General features: G+C 37.7%; 1 protein-coding gene across 1 annotated transcript in view; it reads right to left on the bottom strand.

Annotated features, from left to right (window-relative positions):
* The window catches only part of LOC115445690 (low-density lipoprotein receptor-related protein 6), a 27098-nt gene extending 10687 nt beyond the window's left edge, over positions 1-16411 (bottom strand). The window contains exons 1-23 of the mRNA XM_037441492.1: positions 16059-16411; positions 14404-14627; positions 12323-12513; positions 11627-11917; positions 11250-11437; positions 10476-10705; positions 9099-9269; positions 8420-8653; positions 7918-8059; positions 7395-7559; positions 6370-6514; positions 5824-5951; positions 5056-5209; positions 4434-4708; positions 4036-4266; positions 3373-3511; positions 2948-3223; positions 2581-2763; positions 2323-2494; positions 1864-2042; positions 531-692; positions 203-314; positions 5-116 (exon numbers count right to left, since the gene is read on the bottom strand). Coding sequence (XP_037297389.1) covers positions 5-116; positions 203-314; positions 531-692; positions 1864-2042; positions 2323-2494; positions 2581-2763; positions 2948-3223; positions 3373-3511; positions 4036-4266; positions 4434-4708; positions 5056-5209; positions 5824-5951; positions 6370-6514; positions 7395-7559; positions 7918-8059; positions 8420-8653; positions 9099-9269; positions 10476-10705; positions 11250-11437; positions 11627-11917; positions 12323-12513; positions 14404-14627; positions 16059-16149 — 4195 coding nt within the window. The 5' untranslated portion in view covers positions 16150-16411. The remainder of the gene's footprint in view (positions 1-4; positions 117-202; positions 315-530; positions 693-1863; positions 2043-2322; positions 2495-2580; positions 2764-2947; positions 3224-3372; positions 3512-4035; positions 4267-4433; positions 4709-5055; positions 5210-5823; positions 5952-6369; positions 6515-7394; positions 7560-7917; positions 8060-8419; positions 8654-9098; positions 9270-10475; positions 10706-11249; positions 11438-11626; positions 11918-12322; positions 12514-14403; positions 14628-16058) is intronic.
* Between the last annotated feature and the right edge of the window lie 768 nt (positions 16412-17179).

Here is a 17179-nt window from a genome sequence, read left to right as displayed (position 1 = left end):
CGGCCGCGCCGCCGCCAGCGCCGCAGCGCCGCGCCCGCGCCGCCCGCCGCGCCGAGCCCCACCGCCACCAGCCCGCACACCACGAACGCGCTCCAGCCGCGACCGCCGCGACCGCTCTGCGAGTGCACACACGTCGTGTTACTGTACCATATTACGTTTGTATTAACATTAATAAGGCATTATGTTGTGTGTTGTATCGAACCTGATCCTTGTGCGTGTACCCGCAGGCTGCGGGCGCTTCGTCAGAGCCGTCGTCACAGTGCTGCCGGCCGTCGCACAGCAGACGTGCCGCCAGACATAGACGGTCGTCACATCTGAACACGACATTATAATGAAAAATTGCGTTTTAAAAGTATAATCAATTTGAAATTAGGAAGTGAAAAGCTCCGTCGGCAAGTGTAATAAACAAACTCATCAGTTACTTTGCATCGGTTTTCTATAATAATACAATAATTACATTAATATATTATATATTATTAGTGTAAACATTAAGCATGCAGTAAGCTTGCAGTGTGCAGTGTGTAGCGCACCGGAAGGCGTCGGGCAGCTGCGCGGAGGCGCAGTAGACGCCGGCGTCACAAGCGTGCAGCGCGTTGGCGCATGCGCCGTCCGCGCAGCGCACGAGCCCGCCGCCGCACGCGCCGCACTCCGCCTCGTCCGACCCGTCCGCGCAGTCCTTCTGACCGTCGCATCTGTAATCAAATTAAATCATATATTTGTAGCAATGGAATATTAAAATATTACCATTCTATAAAACAATTGCTCTAGCACCAGTTCGGAAAGCAGTTTCCATTTGAGAAAAACGGACTAAAAACTCTAGTGTCATTTTTAAATTATTCCTAAGGCATAAAGTAGATATAGTACAAACAAAGATTTTTTTTTTATTATATTGTGTAGAATGGTTCTTTTATTTACTCTCCTTTATTATTTACTGGTTGCAGCAATCATTTTTATTTGGTACTCATTTAAACTAACCATTTCCATAATACGGAACCGGCTTATGTTTGATTTTGTTCATTATTCTATATGTAATGATTAATAATACGAAAAAGAAATACTCCAACGAAAACTGCATAAAAATTGGTTGAAAATTGGGCTATTAATTCATATTCCAAATATTGTAACGTGCAGAAGTGGGCGCGTTGTGGGGATATCGCTTGATCTCTTTCTTTCGCACGCGTCGTAATTTCCGATGACGTCAAATGTGGGTATTTCGTCTGTTTTCTGTTTCTTGTTACTCCTTTTACTGACATTCAAAGACTTATAAGTTGTTGATTTTTTACCGGATTTCAATAATTCCTCCTGTTATAATTTATATAATGTAAAAGTTGGACAATAGTAAAGAACCAAAATGAGTCCGGTACCCTATTAAAATTGAATGTGACAGAATGAGAGAATTTATTGAAAAATTAACTGTGGGAAATGTTGCAAGGAAATTTCTGTATGTGCACACTCATATAAATTATTGTATGATTAGCAAACATACTATGTCATAAGTTAAATATTGTACTGGGTCATTTTGACATTGTGTTACTAAATACAACCATATATTTAATTTCTCAAAAATATCATTTTATAATAAATGACTCGAACCGCAGATTTCAAATAAAAAGTGAAAATTTCGAATTAACTAAATAAATATCAATAAAAGGTATCTATTATTTTACCTTAAAATTTGTTACACCATACTTCATCATACTTTCAGTCAGAAATACACTAACGCACACGCCACATTCGCACTAAAATACAAGAACTATTCGATAATTATGGATGATTTTTGGCTCAAGTTAATAAGAGGTTAAGACGAGTGTGGTTGAATGTTTTGAATGCAAGGTAGAGATGATGATGTGTGTGAGTGCGTACTTCCAGTCGTTGAGCAGACAGCGCGGGCGCGGCAGATGCGCGTCGCAGAGGAAGTGGTCCGCGGCGCAGCGCGGCGCCGCCTGGCAGTGCGGCGCGCACCCGCACGCGCCCCCGCGCCGCACGCGCCCGCGCCGCTGCCGCAGCGCTCCGCCCAGCCAGCACGCGTGCGTGCGCGCGGTCTACACAACACCACACTAACTTATACTATCGCATCTATACATATAATCAAAAACCAGAACCCAGTTTGCCTGTACATGCAAACAAAAATAAAATCATTAAGAACAGCATCAAAACACAAATCACCAATTTGTTAAATTATTTTTGTCTGTTTTACTGTTGGTTAACAGACCTCTCCGAAATCAACATGTGCACAAAGTATGATCGAAGGCTAAATATAGGCTTTGATTAATTAAAATACGATATTACAAAAATCCACAACATGAGGTATATGGGACTGACCTTGGTGAGTTGCCGCAGCGCGACGAGCCGGGCGAGGTGCGGCACGGAGGCGGCGGGCGCGTCGCGGCGGTGCAGCGGCACGCGGGCCAGCGCGCGCTCGCCGCCGCCCAGGTACAGCGCGCCGCCGTGCACGCCCAGCGCGCCCGCCCAGCCGCCCTGCCACACCAGCCGCCTGCGCACGCGCACACGCACACACGTTACACACATTATTACATCGTCTCAAGGACGTATTCAGAGTACGGAAAGGGGATTGTTTACTTGTTGGATCCGTCGAGGTCGATGGCGTGTATCTGTCTGCCGGCGGCCCAATACACGGTGGCGGCAGGCTGGTCGATGGCGAGCGCGGTAGCGTTGGCCACGTGCGCGAGGTCCACACGCGCGGTGCCGTCCACGCTCGCGCGCGTTATGGCGCCACGGCCTACGTCGTTCCACACCAACAGTCTGCGAAAAGTAAATCGTAAATACTCGTACATATCGAATGCTATAATATGTAGATGAAACTGCTGCAAATTATGTGTAAGCCATATAATATTGCTCTAAAAAAACACGATATGCTTAAATGTAGGTTAAAACAAACAGATTGAAAATAGCTGCAGATCACCACATTCAAGCTATTAGAACTTACCTCTTGGTCTGATGAAAAGCGAGGTGTCGTGGCATCATGTTATCTCCTCTAACAATGACGCTGACAGACGAGTTGGTATCGATAGTGGTCGCGTTTATCGAGTCTGTATCGGAACATGTCCAGTAGAGGGTCCTTCCCAATACGTCCAGCGCCATATGGAAGGGGCGCGAGAGCCCCGTCACCACCGGCGACGAGTCCGTCACAGCTGATGTCGTCGAGTACGATATGGGAACGCGTCGTATCGCGTGCGAGTCGTCGTCCATCCAGTATAAGAACCTATGATACAGACACAGATCAATTTATTAAATAGAGATCAGAGCCATAAATAAAAACTACTGCAAGATATTAATTTGTAATTTTGTCACAGACTGTTAAAAAAAGGCTAGTCTTAGTTGCAGTGATTGAATAGTAAATATAATACATACTTATTGACAGGGTCGTATTCGATGGCTTTGACGTTTTTCAAGCCGGTTAAAGGTATGAACGCGTCATTGCTCTCCCCATTGGCCACCAATATTCGACCAACTGCGTTCTTTTGGGCGAATAACAGAAATTCTTCTGGTTCTGAAATTAAAATATTTGCATTTTATTTTATTTTAATGGAAGGGACTATATAATAACAAGAATTGATAATGTAAACAGCCTTTTTGAAATGCCTCTAGCTAGCCAGTGTAAAAGTATTTAGTAATCAATATATATATTTTTTTCTTTTCGTGAACCTGTAGATATAACCATAGTTTTTTATTGTGCTTCTAACCCCGCAATCAACGCTGTGGGAAACCCGCGAATGAGATACTGAAATCCCGCGGTTTAGCGACTGCAGGGTCCTTTGAGAAAGTTGGGAGGAGATAGCTTGGAAGGAAGTGCGGGGAAGGATAAGGAAAGCTCTTAGGATGAGAGGAGAGAAGGCTAGGCACTGTTCGCGAGCCTTCATAGGCCTTAATATGAATTGGCAACCATGATATAACACACACTTAACTGTGTGCCTAGAGGGCCGCGACAAAAGCCCCCCCGTGCTGGCGTACATTCGGTTTGAAGACCGAGCGCACAAGAATTGCCTCGGGGATGAACTATATAGTGTGGTGTACCGGTGCAGGAGACGTTGTCCCTGGCGAGGCGGTAGTGCGCGGGACAGGCGCAGCGGTAGTCGGCGGGCGCGGCGAGGCACAGGTGCGCACAGCCGCCGTTGTCGGCGCCGCACTGGTTGCCGCCCGCCGCGCCCGCGCCGCCGAACACCTTGAGGTCGGACAGGTAGTCCAGCCCGGCGTGCACCGCCCGGCGCTGGGACCCGTCGCGTTTCTTGGCGCTCTCTACTATACCTGCCGAGACATACCGTTGAATAAGTGCAAAATTAAAATGAATGTAGAAATAGTACAATGTAAAAATAATAATGTTACTTATCTAGCATTTTTTTTTCAGAATTTTAGATGCGATATGATAATGTTATATGAATTTGTTTTCTCGGCAATACATTATTGATTCTTACCCGTATTCCAATCGCCCCAAAACACCGAATCATTATACAGTGTGAGTGCAAACGGCATCGGTATGTCGTCAGCTAACGTCCTCCTGCCAGTGCCGTTGAGGTACGCGAACTCTATGACGGGCGGGTCCAGTGCCGCCCAGTAGATGGCACGCTTCTCGTAGTCTATGGCGAGGGCGTGGACCCTGCCTACTTGCTCCATAAACACGGTGGGCGACGACCCATCCATGGCGGCGCGTTTGATACTCTTCGAACCGAGTTCTGACCAATACATGTATCTGTGAATACGGAACTAATTAGAACCTAAAGAGAGAAGTCCTAAAGCTAGGCGAGTTTTAAATGACTAAGAAAACTTGCAAATGTTGATTGACGCTAGCGATTTTTATTCTGTATCAATCACGGAACGGGACTTCTGCAAATTATTTTTTATTGCAGGACTTGCGGCGAGTCGCATATGTATAGAATTATTTGAATATTGACGCTAGTGTAAACGCTTCTGGCAGTTCTTGCGCAATATATTGCTACGAGAATTTACTAGTCTAAAACACCATTACAATTGAAGTCGAGATGCCATTTTACAACTAATTCCAAGATATCTAAGCTAGCCTTGTGATATAAAACTTACCCTTTCTTAGGGTCGAGCACAATACTCTTCGGTTTCTTCAGCCCTTGCCAGATGAGCGCTCTCCTGCTGGAGCCGTCGAGCCGCGCCACCTCGATGCGCTGCGTAGCCGTGTCCGTCCAGTAGATGTTCTGCCCCGCCCAGTCGATTGCGAGACCTACAATCATATTATTGAATCATTTTACTAAATGACTCCTCTGTCCCTTAAGGTTATAGCTTAAGGTCCATTTTACATACATTATTAAATTTTAAAGGCCGAAATATCCATGCATATTGATTATTTTTACGTTTTTCTTTCAACTGCGAGAACTAATCACTAACTAGACGTGAATTTAAATTCTTTACTTGTCAATACTTGCTTAGTTACCCCGATTAAAGGTGAAACAAAATGTATGAAAAATGGACCTTAAGCTATAACCTTAACATTGATTGACTACTTAGGGGCCGTCCAAGTATTACGTAACACAATTTGGAGGAGAGGGGGAGGGGGGGGGGGTCTTGTAAAACGTTACGATGCGTAACAGTGGCGGTAGGGGCGGTACGTACAACGCGTTATGTAACATTGTTTTTTTTTGATTATTCTTCGCCAGTCGCATTGATTTTGACGGTCTATTACGTGACACTTATGTGGACTACTATGACAGGTTCACACCAAGTGTATGCTACCACCAGCTCATTTTACTTTCAACTTTATTGACGTATTAACACTCATGATAATATACTCTTAATCCCTATTTAATGTTAAACATATTCAATATTCATTCGACTTACCTTCAACTAATCCCATCCACTCTAATATCTTCTCTACATTAGTTCCGTCTATAGAACATCGACTGATTGTTTTCATTTTGCTGTCCGACCAGTATAACTTAGCTCCAGACACGTGCACGGCAAGAGCGCTAAAATAAAAAAAAAAAGTAAATGAATAAACTCAGCAATCACACATATTGCAAACAAATATCAACCTTAGATGTGCCAAATTTAATTGTTTTTTCCTTTATATCAATTACGCCTGTTGTATTCTTGTAATTTATTTTTATAAAGGAGTTATTTAATTCTATGACAATGTAACTATTACTACGTAGTATGATATTTAACTATTACTATGTAGGAATATATAGTGACGATTATCTAAGAAGGATAAAATTATTTCATTTTTGGAATCTCGAATCCATACTAAGACAGAAATCTTTGACTGGGTAATTAGAAAATACGACCGATTTGCTGACAGCCTCCGCTTTCCAGACAAATATTTGCAGACAGTACAAACATTTGTCTCAGTGCAGAATAGTTAGTATTGAGGCTGTTAATCCTCACCTGACTTCCTTCAGTTCCTTTATCGGCAACACTGCGTCGTTGTTTTCATTCTCTATGCTGATCCTGCCAATTACGTTCTTGCGACTGTACACCAGAAACGCTTCGGGCTCCACGCAAGTCTTGCGATCACTGCCGAGTTCCAAAACTGTAATAAAAGTTTACTTACTTTACTTTGTGATATACATACATACTTAGTGGGAACTTTGTTTGATATATGGAGATTCTTCAGGGAGAAACGAATTATATATTGCTATCGTTAAACAACTCCGTGATTGATTGTGTTGCATTTCAGATTAGTTTATGTTAGTGTTATTTCTTTGTTGTTTTATGGAGATAGAACCTCGATAATTATTTTTTAATGTCGGCCGTTACCCGTGCAGCGTGAAATCTTGTCAGTAACTAATGTTTACAATTATATAAAGCTGAAGAGTTTGTATGGGCTGATCTCAGGATCTACTGGTTTGATTTGGATTTTTTATGTTAGATAGCCTATTTACCGAGTAAGGCTATAGGCTATATAACATCATATGATAAACAGGAGCGGAGCATCAATGACAAAATATAAAAAAAACAGAGAAATTTGTTTTGTTTTGAGAGCTTTCTCTAAAACTAGTGTACTATAATAGGTTGCAACAGTGTCCATACTCAGCGCCGCTCCGTGGATTGGGAACGTTTGGAGAATTCGACCACGGTATCCCCCGTCTGTCGTAAAAGGCGACGGGGCCGCACCAGGCGACTACGGACGACGACTTAGACACTTCCGTCAGAGGAAGCCCGTAGCCGTCCCTAATGCGCCGAAGCCCATCGCGGTGTTTTAGTTGGTATGTCGTGCGTTGTATATAGGGTTTGGGACTCGGCCCGGCGGTTACCTGAAGGTCATCATCAAATCTGGACGTCTCAATGCCGGGTCGTAATGCACGGTGTCCCCAACATAATCATTAACCACCAAGTCGCCACCCACGAAGGCATGGGCGGTAGTCATAAAAAACATTCTACGCGAAAACAAAAAAAAAATGTGTCCATACCCAGCGGACAGCTGCACACGTAGTCCCCGGGCCTGTTGAAGCAGAGATGCGAGCAGCCGCCGTTGTGGAGCGCGCAGCGGTTGGAGCCGAGCGCCTCGCCGAGGCGGATCGCCTTCACGCCCATCATGCTCGCCATCTGCTCCACCACTGGCTGTCTGTCCAAACCTACAGTGCAATACATGTTATATGCATATGGTGAAACATTATACTATCATGAAATAGCTTTGTTCGTAGCTATACTCAGATGAATGTTATTTCTTGAGCTATAACCAGTGCAAATGCAGAATCTTAGATAATATTTTTTTGGTGTTTGACTTGGTAATGTTTCCCATATCTTATAGACTATTAAGGCTATCAAACATCTAAACAAACTTTTACATTTATAATATTAGTAGATTTTTTTACAATATGGTTAAACCTTGCATAGCTTGAATAAGAATTTTCAATGAATTCAATTTAAATCGTCATTAAATTTAGTAGAATCTCACGAAACGTTTATATCAGATACCTTAGAACACTTTACCTGTATTCTTGTTAATTCTGTCCAGTGTTCGCTTCTGCATGTCTGTCCAGTAGAGATAGTCTCCGAGCAAAGTCAATCCGAAAATATGCAGTAATTCAGTACTGTGCAATTCTTTTCTGTCTGTACCATCCATATTACATACCTGTGGATGGAATATATTAATTATAATTATAATTTATTGTGTTTTTAGTGATGATGTTCAGGTGTTAAAATATGCAACAATGGAAAAATAATTAATGCAATTCAAGTTTGATTAAAACTTTCAGCACATTTAGAATGTCTTATAAAACACATCAAGTGGTAAGTCCACTGAAGACTTTTGGACACATTATGACATGGTCAGTGGAGTGGTATCCGGATACAAAATCGATACACAAGAGATGATATCCTTCAGTAGTCGACAAAATAGTCGATCTTACATATTATGCGCGCTGGTTTCTATCCAGGTGGTGACAAATATCCTACTATCAGGCAAAGCTTTGACCTCAAACCTACAACCCACCTCGATCTTCCTAGTTCTTGCATCACACCAGTATAATTTGTTAGCGACGGTATCCAGCGCGATGCCGTTGGGCCACGTTAGTTTCTCGGATATCAGCAGCACACGTCCACTGCCGTCCAGGTTAGCTCGTTCTATTTTGGGCTTCTTCTCGTTCCAATCCGACCAGAACATCCAACCGCCAGTGGGATGCAGTGCGATCGCGCGGGGATCGTATAGATCGTTGTGGACGATAACCTGCATATATATTATATATTGTTGTTTATATGATTGTGCATTGGAATGATGGCCTAAGGGAAAAATAAGTAAATTATAACAGATTGACTGTTGTTTCTATTTTCAGAAAATAACATTAACCAGATTGCAAATATTATGCTTAATTTAGACTGAAACATAGGTGATATAAGATAATAACGTTAATATTTCAAAAAGGTTTGCGACATTGGTTGTACTTTACGCATAGCTGATTTCCATGCTTGGACACTGATGCCAAAAAAACAGAGCTGGCCTTAGGCTACCATGCAAAAAATTCTAAGGCTCTTTTTTCCGATAGTCTTTTGGGTCACAATAGATTACATTCAAGTCAAAGTAAATGCATCGAACTCTTGAAATTGTGTCGGTCTCCTAGAATCTTTCCTGGGCCTAGAGCCGGTACTGCCACCAGCTAAGCTTCCTCACATACCTTCTTCGAAGTGCCATCGAGCCTGGCCACATTGATGGTGTCGGTGACGGGGTCGGTCCAGTAGATGTTGCGCGCGAGGGGATCGATGGCGATGCTGTCGGGCACGCCGCTGCTGTGAATCACCACGGACTGCTCGCTGCCGTCCAGACGCGCCTTCGATATCGTTTTAGCCTTAAAGAAAATGTAGTATCAAGCCGTATTTCTTTTGTAAGGCCAGGTAGGGCCCATATCATGGACATCTTCATGGCTGCTGAGGTCTTGTAACCAAACATGAGAACTCAGACCACCAGTAGCACAACTACGTATAAAATTTCCTATTTGTATATTTACCCCAATTAAATATTCGCAGATTTGAATATTTATATAAAACGTAGATAAATTCCAGGCTTTAATGACCAATTGACATCAATAAAAGGGTTAGTTGTACATGTGTTAAATGACCTTAAAAAAACGTATTTATATAAGAAGGAACGTGGGTGTGTTAACAATAATAAATGTTAATAATAATTATTCATTAATTTTATTGTATCTGTATTAAAACATCTAAGCCGATTTAGATAAATATTTAATTATAGGTAGTCTATGAAGTGGATTAACAGTTAATCAAATACGTTTGATGACCTTATCACGACAAATATTCTTGTTATTCGCGAATATTTGTTTCCAGTTGATTTTTGGCGATAAACAGTACCTACTAACAAATCCTAGTATCGGATTAGGATTATGTGATTTCATTTTTACTTTGATCATTAATGTAAAATATATTTTTATATGCATTTCATTTATTGATAATTTTACACCAATCCTATCTGTCAGATCTGCGAATCGAACGCAGAATGGCTTTAACTTACTCGCAATATTTACAACTTTACGCATACACATTTTTATTGAATAATATACATAATATTTTTTTCCCTGATATACAAATGACATAGCATAGGACCAAATATGATTCTCTTTGTGTATGACATTACTACTTTTAAATCATTATATCGATGTCAGAATTGTGAATCAAACCCAGAATGGCTTTAACTTACTCGCAATATTTACAACTTTACGCATACACATTTTTATTGAATAATATACATAATATTTTTTTCCCTGATATACAAATGACATAGCATAGGACCAAATATGATTCTCTTTGTGTATGACATTACTACTTTTAAATCATTATATCGATGTCAGAATTGTGAATCAAACCCAGAATGGCTTTAACTTACTCGCAATATTTACAACTTCTCCTATACACTTTTATTTGATAATAATAAATACATAATAGGTGTTTTCTTTTTCATACGCAAATTACGTAGCATAGGACCAAGTATGATTCTCTTTGTACAGTATGTTACTAACAATATTAGTAACATCACTTACCAAGTTGTCAGCCCAGTAAATGTACTCCGATTTAGGATCAAAGTCCACAGTGAGAGCTCTCTTCAGATCCTTTAATGGCAGGGTATATGGCGTGAAGTCTGGTGAGTCGAGCGATATTTTGGAAATCGCCGACCGCTGGGCTATGATCAGTAGGGACTGAGGGCTGTCGTAACATGTTGTGTTGCTGTCTTCTTTCAGCTTGGAGCCGGTGGGACATGCGCATATGTAGCCTGCAATAAAATAGTACTTTATTATACATGCACTGCTAAGTGACCTTGCTGCACCTGATGGTAAGTAGAGTGGGGTCTAATAGAATGTCGACTGATGAGTGGTGATTACCCATCGGCGGTCAACATAATTATACCGGATATACACAGGCTGAGCCCAGAACGCGACACACTAACGTGAGCCAGTGAGTGAGTTTTAACACCTTGTGTATGGTGGTTACTATCCATGCGGATATAAAATATATCTTACCACCAGCAAAAAATTGTACTGGTAATCCTTAAGTTTACACAAGCACTTGTGTCAAGATGTTTGAATATTGGTTAGAAGTAGCCATAGACCCCTAAACGTATTCTGATGAAATCTGTTATGCCGATAGATTAATAAACTGACATGAAATTATTCAGCCAATGCCGTTTACCCAGGAATGTACAAATATTCGCACCAATAACATTATTTAAAGTTTAAAACCACTTTTACAGTATTTCTATAACTACTGTATTTGCATTATTAAGGTCAAACTAATTATGCATTTTTCCATGGTTTTACCTGGCGGTGTAGGTGACAGGAGACACAGATGTGAACATCCACCATTGTTATCTTTACACGGATAGTCTCCGCTAGGCATCGGCTGCCTGGTCGCGTCGTACACCTTAATGTCCACAGGTACTTCGTGCGACTTTATAAGTTCTTTTATTGAAGGCCCGTTAGTCGATATATCCCATGTGTGGATCGACCTGAAATATTTTTTTAAGATAAATAAAAGTTGATTAAAGGCTTTAGAACATTGCGTATTGACCATTGTGTTTTAGCAATTGAAATTCAAAATGGGAAAGGAGTAAGACATGTTTAATTTTCGTCCATATTAAAGGATTTTAGACTGTATTTTGGTATTAATAAGCTGTTAAATAAATAATTAGACTCACCAAGTTTTCCAATCAGTCCAATAAAGTTTATAATTGAAAAACGTCAGCGCATACGGATACACAAGACCTCCGTTAACAATCCTTTTCCTTTTATCACCATTAAAATCAATAACATCAACAAACTGAAGCTTCGCGTCCATCCAATAAATCAAATTATTGTCGTAATCTATCGTAATTCCGTTTGGCCAAAATATATTCTCTTTAACTATAACTTTGCGCGTGGCCGGGTCGCCGTTCATGCCGGCTCTTTCTATTTTAGGTATTTCACCCCAGTCCGTCCAAAACATCAACCTGAAAATATATATTTTAAGAGACTCCATTGCATCTTATGGTAATTAGAGTTTCGTACAAATAGAGCATTGATGTTCGACAGTTGATTATTCCTCGCCACTTAACACAATAATTATTTAACAAATAGGTTCATAATTCATTATAAATGAAAGAATGGTTATTATTGTAAGTTTATGCATAATTTAACTTACTATCTAATATGTAAAATGGATTTTTTGCTTATGTCACCATTTTAATAGATCAAAATCATAAATATTAAAAATATAATGTAATGATACAATTTTTTTTTCCCCAAGGTAACTAACTTATTGAGTTTAGACCTTGTTGAGGCTACAGAACCATTGAAGATATCAATATCATTTATGAATAAATGTCTATTTATGGCTTAATACTATTTAAACTTACCCATCTTTAGGAACAACGGCTATGGCTCTGGCCAAGTCAACCTCGGACCAGAATAAAACCTTTCTATACTTTTGTTCTATACAAATAACTTCTATCCTATTAGTGTCTCCATCTGTCCAGTATAGTTTGTTTGTGTACCAGTCTATCGCAATGCCTGTGGGCGTGAGGGATCCTTGCGAGACTATCCTTATCTGCAAACAATACCAATAATTATTTGAATTTGAATGAAAAAATTACATATAGCATTGCGGTATACAATAAAGTTTTAAATAAAATAAAATAAATATGTGACACATTCAATATGAGAAAATGGTTTGGAGAGTGCAATATAAGATTACATTTATGCAATTTAATAGTGGCCATGTTAGTGTCTCCTTTCGGTTTCAACCTGTGAAGGTTTAAATTTAGCATTTTTATTGCATTTGTATACATTATTTTTGTTTTTATTTCATCGAGCCAGTATTTATTTTTTATAATTAAATAGCATGTGTGTCTTCTGCTTTTCAAACTTGACATGTGCACATTTCTTGTAACCAATCACAAGAAAGTGAAATTGGAAAATAATTTAAGAATTTCAAATTAAATTACTTTATGTAGAATAGATGGGTGGACTGGGACGGATCATAACAAGAAATAATTTTTATGCAGAACCAGTAATATTGAAATACTTAAAATTAGGCCATGTAAACTGATTATGTACTGACTACCGATTCCTAGACAATCTGTATATTATTAGTCACAAGTGCTTAACTCTGTATTTGTATTAGATAATTGTAGCTCAATTAAAATTAGATATCAGTTACCCTATTATTTAAATTAGCTTTTGTCTAAACATATGAGTCCACCTCAGCTGATATATTATTGGCTCACTTTTACAGGGTTCTGAGTTATATTTTTTTCTCATATTGTATTTGTATATAACACATGATTTAAAAAAAAAAACTCCGGAAGTTTAATTGTGATCTTTACTAATTTTTACCAACATGAAAATTTTACATCTTATTTTTACAACATAAATACAAATCAACATGGGATCTTGTAATAGAGAGCCAATGATTTACAGAAATATCAAAAACACAGAACCAAAAAATAAATGATAATTTGTATTTGCAAACATTAAACAAAACAAAATAATAGGCTTCTTTATCTACAAATACTAATAATATTAAAGTATCTGATAGATATAATCTTGATTTAAATAGAGTAATGTCTTTGACCTACTGATAACTATTAATTATAATTTTCAATAAGAAGTATTTAATGGTAACATTATTTTAATAAGTTGAACATCTAATATAATTGTATTGGTATGTATCCAGTGCTACAGTTTTAATTATAGGGTAATGATATAAGGTTATCTCCCAGGTCAGTGTAAACCATTTGCAATATAAGATACAATAGACATAGGATACGAGAGAACATACAATAAACTAATATTGGAATGCATGTTTTTTTCTATGTGAGCAGAAGAGACAGAGAGAGAGAGAAAGAGGTTCTATCTGTAATTCTTATAAATTATACATAAAATAAGTAATTAATTTAATTATTAATATTTTTATAGGATAAACTTTATATGGCATATACAAGATAACTATGTTGAGCCTTGCTTTAAGGTTATTAATGTTTACCGTTAAAGACATTTGTTTCTCAGAAGATTATAATTATAATCACTTAAAGAGAAAATACAATATGTAGTTTAAAAAAATGTGAACAATTATAACATTTAGAGTAAGAGCATCTGCAATTGTTTACTGGTATACAGAATTAAGGATACAAAAAACATTAGATGGATTATAACTATGGTTGATGGGCTCCAATTAAGTACTACATTGTATAGTTGAATGGATGGATGGAATGGTTTCTTTCTGTATCTTTCATGTTATTAATCTAGCAGTTTTTGTAAACATAATATGAATTGGGTAATCGTAAGGATGACATTATTAGTAGATAATATAACATTTTTAAAATATAAAATCTTTATGTGTACTTTTTTTACATACTACATTATATGGGAGATTTTAAACTAATAATACAAGTTAGTATGAACAGCAACATGGATTAATTGTATTTAATAAACATACCTTTTCTCCTATGTACGTCTCATTGTACTTCATACATTGTATCAACTCAGCATTTTGATCAGACCAGCACACAAGTTCCTTCCTGTAGTGGAAGTCCACAGCGGAGCCATGTTCAAGATCTTTCACTATTGTGTTCACTTTGCCGAGTTTTGAAGTGTTTACTATACGAATGTCAGATGCCGTTGAATAGAGAAGTATTGGGTTACTTGCTACCGAATAATAGCCTGAAAATATGGAAGAAAAAGTACAGTACAGCCAGTTTAAATTGACCAATTTATGAACTAAGTGTTGTTCGTGGTTTGCCTGCGTGAAAAACGTTTCCCACTACTGAAAACTGTTTATAGCTTAACTTGTAAGATCATTTTGCTATGTCGTTATAAATCTGATCATAAATATCCATTTTTTTTCCATAAATTACCAGGATAAAAAGTAGCTTAAGCGTTAAATCAGGACATGCCTCATCTATCTGCATGCCAAATTTCATACAAATCCGATCAGTTGTTTCTGCGTTTAACTCTAACGAACATCCTAACATTTTTACAATCTTTCACATTTATAATATTAGAAGATTGCTTTAGTTTGTGGTTTCATCCAGGAAAAAGCCTTTAGCCAATATCATTGTCCCACGGTGTACTTTCCTTGGGAAAAAGTAGCCTATGCTATATTGTGTAATACTTCAACCAAACTATTCAAGCAGGTCCTGATTTGACAAAATATTGTCACAAATATTTACAATTATAATTTTAGCAGAATGTTTGGAATTAGACAGTAATTGTATCTTAGGTGACATACTGTGCGTGAGAAGTCCTTGAATTCAAATGTGGCCATATTCTTAGTTCTTTGGTAGAAGTATTTTTATTACTAGCTTTTGCTCATGGCTTTGCTTGCATGAAGAAGTTTTTCGGGATAAAAATCCCACCTTATATTTTCCCAGAATAGAAAGTAGCCTGTAACCTTCCCAGGGTCTTAAACTATCTCCATACCAAATTTCTTAAAAATCTGTTCATTCGGTTTTGAGTAAATCAATAACATACAGACAAAGGTACTTTGTTTTATAATATGCATAGATGTAAATATTATTACATAACTAAGATACTGCAATTAAAATATGAACAATATGGAATGTACATAGTTCATGGAAACTATAACTGTATATATTGTGGACTCCTTTAAAACTATGTTACTAGTAAGTACATTCATTCTTTTTCAGTTATAGTCGTAACTATTCAACTAATTGCTTATGTTTTAATGAAAATATTGAATGACAACAATTTTGTTGAGTATATATTTGTTTACTTTCAACTACGCAGATCATTGTTATTGTTTTAAAAAAATATATTAATGATAATAATTTTGTTGAGTACTCACTAGTGTGCTATTTGTTTATAGCAGCTATTTTAATATTTATTTTACAATTGTATAAAAATGATAATTACAATGTTTTGTTGGTAAATCGAATGCAAAACGAACGATTATACGACAGCGAAAGACAAGTAGATATATATTTTTTTAACAGTATCATATGCTACCATCTTCAAGAGAGTTTACTACAAAAAACCTTGCATCGATGCACCTTGTACATAAATTATGCATTAGGTACCTATACATTCTTAAGAATCATGGAGATAAACAAAGCAATTTCATTCTTCACTTACCTTTTAACTGTAAAAACATTAACAAACAAAAGACATTAATAACATTTTGTATTATTTTGTCAGCGTGAAGTATTCTTCGGCGCTTCGTCATAATGAAAACAAATGAACACCGATGGTCGAATCTCTCATCTGTTTATTTTAGTACGGTCACACTTTAAACAATAAACGAATAAGGCACTGATTGAAAACAATTTGTTTCATCACATATCATTTCAACATTGCGTGTTTAAATCAAATATTTGATTTGACGATAGTTTCTTCGAATTCCAAGCTTTGAGATCAACAAGACAAGATAAAAAAAAACTACAAGTTCCTGACGGCGACGCGCACGCGACTTTTTCTTGTGACGTTCCGTTTTATGCAAAAACCGTTTAAGCACAACTTTGGAACAAATGCTTATTAATTTACCAATTTTGATAAACCTTCAATAAACCTTATTATTGTATTACACATGGCAAGCTATGTAAAATACAATTAAGAATAATAAAAAAATATGTGTAAATGTCCTCTTATTCTTTAAATATGCAGGTAGAGCGCCTAATAAATAACACATAGCATCAAAAGTGCATATGATATTTTGTGGATTTACAGAATAGGTACTTGACATCATAGATAAAATGATGTATACGATAAAATGATATTGATGGTACACTTATTTTATAATCCTCTTGATAAATAGGTAATATTATGGTTTTGATTATTTTCTGCATATATAGGATTGCATAGATATCAGGGCTAAGTGACATAATCATTGACATAATATTATTATTACTTATGTAGGTGTGTACTGCCCCAACTCTAGATCAGCGATTTTTAACTTTTTTGGATTCGGAACCCTTTTGATAAACTGAATATATTATGATACAATTTTAAAGATGTCATTTTTTGTGTGGTCTATGTGTGTTCTTTGTTAACAATTGTATTGTTTGACAATATAAGTATTCTATTAGGATCAATCAAAGAGCATTACAATGCTACGGAAAATTATTAATATTTCCGGAGAGCTCCCACAGAGACTTCGCTAAGCCTTAAGACACACTGAGTATGCTCTAATTACTGTAGTTAAACGAAGTTGATATAATATCTTTGTTTACGGTCCCGTATATAATGATTCTGTAAAT

This window comes from Manduca sexta, chromosome 22 (assembly GCF_014839805.1).
Source record: "Manduca sexta isolate Smith_Timp_Sample1 chromosome 22, JHU_Msex_v1.0, whole genome shotgun sequence".
In the NCBI taxonomy this organism is placed as follows: Eukaryota; Metazoa; Arthropoda; class Insecta; order Lepidoptera; family Sphingidae; genus Manduca; species Manduca sexta.
Note: the sequence above shows the minus strand (reverse complement) of the source record. Positions and strands in the feature narration are given on the sequence as shown.